Below are 10,970 nucleotides of genomic sequence, written 5' to 3' on the forward strand. Positions count from 1 at the left end.
CTGTGACAGTCTTTTTTTTTTTTTTTTTTACCTAATCAAGGTGAGTAAGGTGATTTTCATTTTTGGGAGATGTACATATGAGGTCTAAACAGCACACTACAAAACTGAACAAATCTGTAGGAAGAGAGGGAAGGAGAAGAGGACAGAATGAGGAAAAATTGGAAAGGAAAGGGACTGAAGAAAGAGTTAGAAAAGCAATGACTGGGGGCAAATTTAATTTTAGAGCACACAGGAGAATAGAAAGCAAGAGGATAATATGAAAATAAAAAGTGAATAAAATAGAAGGATGAAAAGCAGAGGGAGAGATACAGACCGAGGCATGTCTCCAAGAGTGGCGGGAATACCGCTCACTGTCCTCCTGAAAAGCAGAGCAGGAAAAGAGGACAGAAAATAGGAAGTTTTAGGTCAAAAGGTCACATGATTATCAAACACTGCAAAAACTGAACAAAGCATGCACTGAGAGATTACGCTGTCTGTCATGTTACGGTTTATTACAGGGCTCAGACAGGGTGTCTGGAGGGGTGGGAGGGGAGGGTTGAGTGCTTTAAGATGTGGGTCATGCGACCGCCCTATAATCCTGCTGTATGTTATGGCCACCTCTGCTAAGCCCTAACATGTCAGATGGGCCTCCTGCCCCCCACTGCTCCAGTAAAGCCTGTGAAATGAGGATCAGACACAGACTGCCTAAGAGCCATGCAACATCAACCAATCACATTTCATTCTCTGAAGAACATTGTGATAGTTAGGGTATAATTAAGTGCATTGGGGACCTGTGCTGTGTGAATTTTCTAATGCAAATTATATCTTTGGTGGTCTACTGCATGCGGCAGTGTGGTATAATGACAGGTCGTACCATCCACTGTTCAATATGCCCCCATTTGCTGTCCAGCCCATAGTATTTCTGGTGCAGAGAGAAGGAGAGCAAGAGGATCAAATGAGGAAGGGTTATGAAAGTATGATGAAAGTATAGGAGGATATAAAAACAGGTTTGAAAGAAAACATGGTTCGAATGTGGGACTGGTCCTGTTTTTTGTTCTTCAAGCTTTGGTTATATTTTGTAAACTGATGTTCATAAAATTCATAGTTGCATAGATGTAAAATAATGAAAAATACTGCAGCCTGAATGTCTAATTACCAAATGAGAGGAATGTTAGAAAGAAATTAAGAATATGGAGGGACAGATCTTACCTTTTGTGCTTGATATATCTAATTAAAGAGCAGGGAGACCAGGATGAAGAGAAAGAAAGAAAGTGAAACAGGAAGAGAAAGATATAAAGAGCTTGAAGAAGATTATAAAGGTCATTTGTAAATAAATCAGGATAGGTATAAAAAATATAAATCTAACAGTTAAAATATCTTTTTATTTTTATAACCTGCACCATTTACAGAACCAAAAACACCCTCAAAAGCTTTTTAAACATGATGCTTTTAAACATGATTTTCCCATTTAACAATATAAAGCTGCGTTGACACAATCTGTATTGTATAAAGCACTATATAAACAAAGGTGACTTGACTTGACTAATGGCTGCTGAAAATTCAGCTTTGCCATTGCAGGAATAAATTACATTTTAAAATATATCCAAATAGAAAGCAGTTATTTTAGGTTGCAATAATATTTCATGTTTTACTGTATTTTAATGCAGCCTTGGTGAGCAAAAGAGACTTCTTTCAATTAAAAAAATCTTACTGACCCCGAACTTTAGTAGTGAATCAATAGCAGTGCACATTATAAATGACAACCCCTAATACGTTCACTATTCCATTACAAGTATCAAAGCAGCTATTCTAAAATACAAAAACCAAAGAAGTTACACAATGACATAATTACTAAATAAAGAATATACATCCAATGTATGTGAAAAGTGATAATATTCACCGACCTTATAAGCCTACTCAGCACTACGTATCACATTTTTACATAGTTTAGTATTACAGCTATTTACTAAGCTAAATCCCAGCACACACACACACACACAAAACCTTTATATAAACACAGGAATATTTATACACTCTTTTCTCTGCTTCACACAACTCATGCACTTCAAGACTGGTTTAGATGTTTAAAAGGTTTAAATCATGAATAACTGTGTTTCTGCTCCAGTTCAATTGTGAGAGTGGTATTGTACTTTAATCCTGAGGTGGTTTATGAGAATTTAAGTAAATTAACACATCTTTCTAGGTCAGCGGTTCTCATTCCTGGTGAGTGAGTGATTGACTCGTTCAAAAACACTTATACATTCGGGGATGAAACGCAACTATTTGTTGTAAGTATGTGCTGAATGAGACATGCAACGGTTGATTCTGCTTTGGCTTCATTTGGGAGTGTTTTCAATGGCACAGCAAAAAGAGACAAAACTGGCAATATTGTTTTTAAAATGCAAGTTACTCAATATTAACTTCTAGTTTCTTGAACTGTTATACTGGAACATTATCAGGTAAGCAATATCACACAAGCAATAGTGCTGTTGCTCTGAATATCAACACAGCCCAAGTCACAAGATATTGAGTATTATTCAGTAACACAATTATTTAGTATAATTGAATGACACAAAATATTTAGTATTTAGTAATTGCACTCTTGCTTGTATGATGTTGCTTAAATAAGTGTGAACTACATGTTGTGCCAGTGTGAAATAGTTATCATCTTATGTAGAACTTTACAAGCTATTTCCTATATCCTAGAATAAACAGTAGAACTGTAACAGTCTGCCAAACAGATTATCTCCTGACCTCTTTCTGTTGCCTCTCCAATTCCTTCATTCGGATTTCTCGAGCTTCTGCCCGGGCTGCCCGCTTAGCTGCCAGTCTTGCCTCCGCCTGATAGAAAGACAGAGAGAGAGATTCAGTCAGAACTGTCAAATATGAAATATTCAATAAATATGAAAGTCAAGACTATTTACCAGTGTGAGTGAGAAAGGCTACAGAGTACGACAGAGAGAAACCTTTTCTGCTTGAGCTCAATGCAAAGCAAAAGCTAAAATTTAAGTTGAGGAGAGTTCTTGGAATGTAATCAAATTAAGATATTCACAGGCTTTCATTGATTAAATCATTGATTGATCATCATTGACTTCAACTGCAGATGAATGTCAGTTGTGAGGGGGTGGAAGGCCCATGGAAATGAGCACTGATCAGAAGCAACATTAGAAGATTAAGAGCCATTATAAATGATTGTTCTCCCTATCAAGAAAATGTTTTAACTATGAAAAAAAAAACATGACGGTCCAGAGAAAGTATAATTATATAACCATAAAAAATCATATATTTTAATATAGTAATCTGTAAACACAACCACGATAGTGAACTAAAGTCACCAGTTAAGCACACACGCACACAAACAGTGCCAGGAAGGAATAACGGTAACACTTTCTATGAAGCCCATATTTATAGTACATTATAAGGGTATTCATAAGGCATTACAATGAATGCATTATGCATTATAAAAAACCTTATAATATGTTATATCATCTTATAAATAATCATAACAATAATTATAATACATTATAATTCTTACGCATTTGTGGTTATAACTTTTCAGATTATGATTATTTATAACACAGTATTATAGATCATCATACTCTTAAAAGCGATAACATCAAATAAGTAAATATTATAAAACATTAAAACTGTTCTTATGAATATTCATAAGATTATATAGCATATTATACGTTTTTTTATAATGCATTATGCATTCATTATAATGCCTTAAGAATACCCTTATAATGTATTATAAATATGGGCTTCATAGGAAGTGTTACCGGAATAAGTCCTTCACTGCCTCCAAACTGCCATTTCCGGTCAACATGTGAAACCCAAAGCATAACAGAAAAAAAGGCTGCTCAGCAACCCAACTGACATACAACATTGTAAATGTAAAGGTTTACTATCTATCATCATCAAAATACAATTTTTGAAGGTTCTTAAACTTACTATGAATTATCTACAGCTGTGGTAGATTGTGCAAAAACAAAAAATGTCCTTAAAGGGATAGTTCTCCCAAAAATGTCAATTCTGTCATTAATTACTCACCCGCATGTCATTTCAAACCCGTAAGATCTTCGTTCATCTTTGGAACACAAATTAAGATATTTTTGATGGAATCTGAGAGCTGTCTGACCCTGCATAGACAGCAATACAACTGAAATGTTCCCAAGTCCAGAGACGTAGCAAGGAGATCGGTAAAATAATCCATGTGACATCAGGGGTTCAACCGTAATTTTACGAAGCTACGAGAATACTTTTTGTGTGCAAAAGAAGAAAAAAAAAAAACTTTATTCAACAATTCGTCTCCTCTGCATCACCCTGTAGCGCCATTTTGGAGAGTATCACTATTTTTTGCTATGGAAACTTTTTACTTTTTATAATGAGCAATACATTGAAAACACTGCCCCCTAGTGAGTCATAAATTATGTGATCATTTATGACTCACTAGGGGGGAGTGTTTTCAATGTATTGCTCATTACAAAAAGTAATAGTAATAAAGTTTAAAAAAGACTAATAAGTATTGCATTTTATACTCTACTAGAATAAACTAGTACACTATATAGTTGTTGTTATAACTCATATATAATGACTTGTTTGAGAGACTAGTCAACAAACTTGCTATTGGTCTAGAGCAGGAGGTGTTTTTATGATAATATGGTAAGACCAGTGTGATTATTTGAGGGGAAAAAAATGTCTAATTATTATATTAGTATGTTACATTTGTAATAAAAATAATTATTAAAATAAATAAAAAAGTAAACATGTTTTGTAATCTGACCTTAAATGAGTTTGACCTTTGCTGTCTGTAGTTTCTCTGCACATCCATACAGACAGCATGTGTAATACGCTGTATGAATTCTGGCTAAGTCTCTGACACATTGGTCAGAATAACAAGCTTGCCAAGTGACACAAACACTGTTAGAAAGCTGCTCTGGTTCTTTTGTCTGAACAAGTCACAGCTCATTGAATAAGGAGCTTCAGACAAGCCTCTGCCCTAGATCCTGCCAACCACGTCCACTGGCCAATCAACAGCGAGCAGAGAGCTGGAGAGTTCATACTGCCCAGCAGAGCAACTCCCACAAGCTACTGACTATCACAGACTATCAGAACAATGGAAAATGGAAATGACAGAGAAACATAGTTAAACTACAAATTGTATAATTTTACCTGTATATTATGTTCCGCCAAGAAAAAAAGGTTGATTACAATGTACAAAACAGTCTGCCTAGCATCAAGAACATCCATGCAACAATACTACAGTAATATTAATACTGAAGTCCTCTGAGGTGGGTTGTTTTCAATTAAGGCCTGTTCAATCCAATAAACGTGCAATGAACATTTAAATTTGAAATATGTATATATATATATATATATATATATATATATATGAAGGGTTCGGATGCAAAAGCCTCTAAGTACGTCTGACGTTTTTCTTTAAAATTAGCATTTCTTTCTGGCTACTATGTATAGGTTTCTATGTAAGTACTGGTACTTCTGAATGGGTTGAGGCTGGGATTTAGCGCATTTAAAGTGAAAGTACTTGATGAACATATACTATGTGTGGAGAACATTCACTCAGTATCATTATCTCATTTTTTGACCAAGATGGCTTTTAGAGGTTTTAGTATTGTTATCTAATTTTTGACCAAGATGGCTTTTAGAGGCTTTTGCATTGGAACTCTTCATATATACATATATATATATATATATATATATATATATATACAGGCTGGTGAGTAAACTAAAAAAATGACTAGTCAATGGCGATTTTATTACCAAGGTGTGAGAGCTACCGTATAAAGACACGGTAGCACTAATTTTAAATACTGAGTGAATATGACATGAATACAACATAGTGGCCAACTGTATATAGCACAGCATACTTTAAAATCAAAAATTTAAAGTATGATGATTGCGCATGTCCAGTGACAGCTGAACTATCTTATCTGCATCCAATTCGCACAAACCAACCATTATGCACACTTTAATGCAGTCTACAAATGCACAATTCATTGATCAGTTGGAATGTTTGCAAGGTTTGTGAATTGAAATGTTTATTAGATAGTCAAATTAAATTGTTTAAATTATATAAATGCATATTTGCTGAATGCTGATGGTAGATGATTAAGTATTATAGTGTTTGCATTTTTATTATTAATAGTAGAAAAGCAAATGCTATTCTACTTTTTCATATACCATTTACTTTCTTTGCTTAACAGTTCTGTCTAATAATATATTAGATATAACTGTAAAACAGAGTAAACTAATGAAGATGGAGAATGGGAGCTAAAACATTTAGGCATTGGCCTCCTTAGCACAGTCAAAATAAAAGTCGTACTTCCGACTGTCATGTTTCTAAAAGTCCAAAGATGAAGACAGGCCCAAAATGTCCAAAACGAAGGTATTTAATGTTTAAATAAACATAAAATGACCCAAACACGTGTAACAGTGTGTACCATACACAAACAACAACCGACAAAGAACTGATGAAACAAAGGAACTTAAATATAGGGTACAATGGGGCTAAAGGCACACCTTAAGAAAAAATGTGCTATTCACTGTGCTTAAAATGTATAATTGCAGAAAAAATATATACGTTTGTATTGAACATTAATGGAGAAACAGATTTTGTGTGAAAATAAATCATTCAAGTTGTTTATTTTGTTTAAAAATCTTATAAATGTATGAGGTGGCAAGGCCTTTTACCCCACACACTGGGTAAAAGGCTCACCAGCATGGGGGTAAAAGGCACATGGTACAAATACTTCAGCTAAAATAATGATTTTTTTTTTTTTGAATGAAGTCTAAGTTAATACTTGTTCAAAACAATCACTTTAGCAAAGTTTGTACTATTTTCTGTTTATTTTGAAAAAAATAAAATAAAATTTTGGTCAATAAATATACTGTCATTACAATATGTTGATATAAAATATATATTTTAAAATACAGAAACAAAATCATTTTAATAAGTAAAGATTCTGAAAGCACTGAAGGAGATCCCATAATAATTGAATATAGATTTACAGTAGTAACAACAAATGATATTTTATTATATGATATGATTAATATCATGTTTTTAAATATGATGGCTTCATTCTAAACATGGTGATTATCTCTGAGATGGACACCCAACATAATATTTGATATTTACCATCTGAATCTAGCCATGTCATGTCAACAATTAGAAAAGTCAGCCATCTATTAATTATCATGTTAATTACTGTGCCTTTTAGCCCCAACAGCAGGGGCGCTTTTTACCCCAAATACCATACTTTCACATAATCGTTCGTTATTTAAAAACTGTTGCTTTAATTATCTTAAACAAAACTGAAAATTGTTAAGAAGACCTTTGTCTCAAAATATTTGCATTAATTTTAGCAATTCTAATTTGCTACTTAAATCTACAACATTTTAAAAAACATAAAATATTAGATCAAGTAAGCACAGAATCAACGTTGCGCTGCTGTGCGCGATCGCGTCAAGGATCAGCCAAATATACACTTGCATCTTGAAAAGCGGATGTTTTGGAAAGTGCTACGCCACGTTTTTGTGCCATCTAGTGGTTTAGAGGAAAATGATATCAAAGGCACCTTTTACCCCGATTGTACCCTATACACTGATAACAAACTCAAATATGAACAGCTGTGAAGATTAAATGAATATCCATGGTAACAAACAAATGGCGGGAATGTGAACAAAGACAACAGGAAATAATGACAAGCAAACTAAGGCCATGTCCACACATACATGGGTATTTTTATAAACTGAGTTTTTCCTTCTTCTGTTTTAAAAAAAATCTCTGTCCACATGAAAATGCAAACGCATGATATGAAGCACTGTCAAGAGCATGCCAAACCAACAGGTGGCGATATAATCTCAACCGTAAAGCCATGTTGGCCAATCAGAAGCCTGAACTGCGCAGTAGGCGAAGATAACAGCGCAGGCTCTGACGTCACAAGCCAAAAACTCCGGTTTCGCTGTCTACACAATAACACTGCAACCGGAGTTTTTGAAAATCTTCACCCTAGCAGGCGTTTTCAAAAATGTTCGGTTTCAGTGAACTGGTGAAAAACTTCAGAAAAAGCTGCGTTTTAAAAATAACCGTGTTCGTGTGGACAGGGCCTAGAGTCCACAAGAATGAAAACTAAACTGACAGATCATGACACAGACACATTGGCCAAACGAAAAGACCTATCAGCCTATGCTTATAATAAAAAATGTCAAATATAGACCACTATTTTTTTAATCCAATTTTGCTGTACATCTTTGGTTTTAATATAGTATAATGATGTTAATAATCCAGGTGACACTATGACTATTATGGAAATATTTTGTAAAAGAAAATTATCAGAAAATGAATAACCCAGCTAGTCAATAGAAGAAACAAGAGATCCCAACCACAGCCTGAGAAATATAAATCCAAAAGTTTCCATTCCAGAATGTCTGCTGAAATACCGCACCAATAAAGAATAGTTAGTCTAAACACATCCACATGCCAGTGGACTCCACAGGTCAAAACCCTTTGATCAGTGACTCAGCATGAGACACATGTGTATGCGATAAACTGGTGCCTTATCAGTCATCCCAGACTTGTGTACATTCTCCACTTTAGACCAGTGCTTTTTGTTGGTTTTGTGTGTTAGTGTAGAACTAAATTGTAGAGAAATAACATTATTACTGCTAATGCAATATTCAGCTTCTTTAATTATGAAAGGCTCTGGCTTCGCTGATTGTCGCAGCTGTCATACCTGAGTGATTTCTAATGCACTAAATCTGCTCTCAGACATACTCTACTAAAAAGAAAAATGAAAGCAGTCAGTGCAATCTGCGTTTTCTTCATTGGCCGGATTCCCTCACTGGGGAAGCTATATTTTGAGCTTTAATGTTTAGTTTCTGGTTTCGTTAAACACTGCTCTTTAAAAACAGGCTACAAGTCACTGTTATTAGAGGGATTTGAGGTTTTGTGAGGAGAAGACAGAGTGCTTGTCCTAGATCAAGCAAGAGCGTGGCAGAATCTGACAGATGTTCCTTTCCTCCTCAGCTGTGTCAGGACCCCACAGGCCTCCCTATGGAACCATAAGGAATTAGATTCTTTCTGTGCCAGGAAAGAGATCAACTCTGCGAACTCACATAAGAGCGAAGGGACAGTTAGTACATACACTACCATTCAAAAGTTTGGGGTATTAAAGAAGTTTTAAAGAATACTTTTTTTTCAGCAAGGATGCATCACATTGATCAAACGTGGCAGTAAAGACATTAATACAAAGAAAATCTGTTTCAAATAATCAAATAATGCTGAAAAGAATGTATAAAGGCTTCCACAAAAATAAACATTGATAATAATAAGAAATATTTCAAATCAGCACATTAGAATGATTTCTGTAGTATCATATGACAGTGAAGATTGGAGTAATGGCTGCTGAAAATTCAACTTTGCCACCACAGGAATAAATAAAACTTAAAATATATTTAAAATATAAGACAGTTATTAATAGTCTTCCACAAAATTTCTGTATAGGAAATGTCTGTATGGGAATTTTCACTGTATGTGTGCATCCACATGCGGTTTCATTAAAGGTTTATTTTTTATACATTAGTTTATTATAATCTGTAAAGTGAGCAAAGCAAGGTGCTGTTTTCTTTGAATCAAGGTCAAGTGATTCTTAAGAACTGATTTTTTTTTTAATGAGACACTCACTAGTAAGTGAGTAGTCTGAATTAAACTCATACAGTCAGTGAATCATTCAGAGCCATTACTGAGTTTGACTGACTCCCTCACTGAACTGAGTAATTTTCCAGTTATTTCTATTCTAAATGAAGACTGTAATATGACAAATTTTTTCCCCTAATAGGCCGAAATATTTTTACAAAACAGCAATATTTGTATGACACAAATATAACCAGGATAATCAATTATATCAAACAATTATGTAACTAAAATGTATTGTACCTTGTAAATGATTTGTGGAGCTGTGATTCTACAACAGACACATTGCTGCTTATCATATTTTGCTGTGTGAAGCAAGATGTCTGTCTTAATCCAACATACAACATAAGCAGTATTAGGAAGAGTTTAATCTTCATAGATTAAGGAATAATCATTAATCAACTACTTGCACTTAAGAACCTGTATTTAGCATAAAATGTAAGATTTTCGGACTGTGTACTTGTTTGTGCGTATATTTGCATGTGCAAATCTCTTCCAACCAGGGCTGGATTGGTAATCGGGCATACCGGGTATTTTCCCGGTGGGCCGACACACACTTAAGGGGCCGACAAAATGTTTTTTTTTTGCCAAGGACCATCACGCAGGGACAGCGAGCAGCCAGTGGCCCATTGGATTGTCTCCTGTATAGACAGCGTAAACCATCCAATCACAATGCACTATAGACGGAGCGATGAAGTATTTTGCTCCGCCTATATAAAGATCGCTTCACTCCAACTTCTTCCTCGTCGGCTTTTCCCACGTTTTCACAGCAGATTTATCAAGAACAGGCTTGCTCTGCGGTGAGTGATGCTGGCCAAAGAGCCAGGCAGGAGGAGGAGAGGAGAGTATAGTTGAATCGGTAAAGTGCTTGATAGGGACTCGCAACGGAGGCAGACATCTAACCTATCCTAATGTGTGTGCACGCCATGAATGTAGAATACATAAACACTTTTTAATAAAATGTAAATTCGTCCCCCGCGCTTTTTTAGTCAAGTGTGTTCATGGAGGTTTCTATGGGCCAATGCGAATAAATCTATAAAAAAGACACGATATTGTCGGACCTGACGTTTTATTCTTATCCAAAACAACTAGATGTGATATGTGTGTGATACATACACTACCTGTCAAAAGTTTTTGAACAGTAATATTTTTTTATGTTTTTTAAAGAAGTCTTTTCTCACCAAACCTGCATTTATTTGATCCAAAATACAGCAAAAGCAGTAATATTGTGATTTTTTTTTACTATTTAAAACAACTGCTTTCTATTTAAATATATATT

The 10,970-nt window shown here is 34.8% G+C and overlaps 1 protein-coding gene across 11 annotated transcripts in view; it reads right to left on the reverse strand.

The window, feature by feature from the left end:
* Window positions 1–10,970, reverse strand: part of LOC107677622 (leucine-rich repeat flightless-interacting protein 2-like) — a 42,136-nt gene that overhangs the window by 21,187 nt on the left and 9,979 nt on the right. For 7 of the 11 annotated variants that reach the window (XM_016472590.1, XM_016472589.1, XM_016472582.1 and 4 more), the window contains exons 2-5: window positions 2,734–2,820; window positions 1,189–1,206; window positions 854–901; window positions 314–358 (exon numbers count right to left, since the gene is read on the reverse strand). In XM_016472590.1, the coding sequence (XP_016328076.1) occupies window positions 314–358; window positions 854–901; window positions 1,189–1,206; window positions 2,734–2,820 (198 nt within the window). Of the gene's footprint in view, window positions 1–313; window positions 359–853; window positions 902–1,188; window positions 1,207–2,733; window positions 2,821–4,762; window positions 4,821–10,970 lie in introns of those variants that run through there. The other 4 variants (XM_016472587.1, XM_016472580.1, XM_016472583.1 and 1 more) reach the window with 4 other exon arrangements.

Source organism: Sinocyclocheilus anshuiensis, unplaced genomic scaffold (assembly GCF_001515605.1).
Source record: "Sinocyclocheilus anshuiensis isolate Anshui unplaced genomic scaffold, SAMN03320099.WGS_v1.1 scaffold873, whole genome shotgun sequence".
NCBI classification, from domain to species: domain Eukaryota; kingdom Metazoa; phylum Chordata; class Actinopteri; order Cypriniformes; family Cyprinidae; genus Sinocyclocheilus; species Sinocyclocheilus anshuiensis.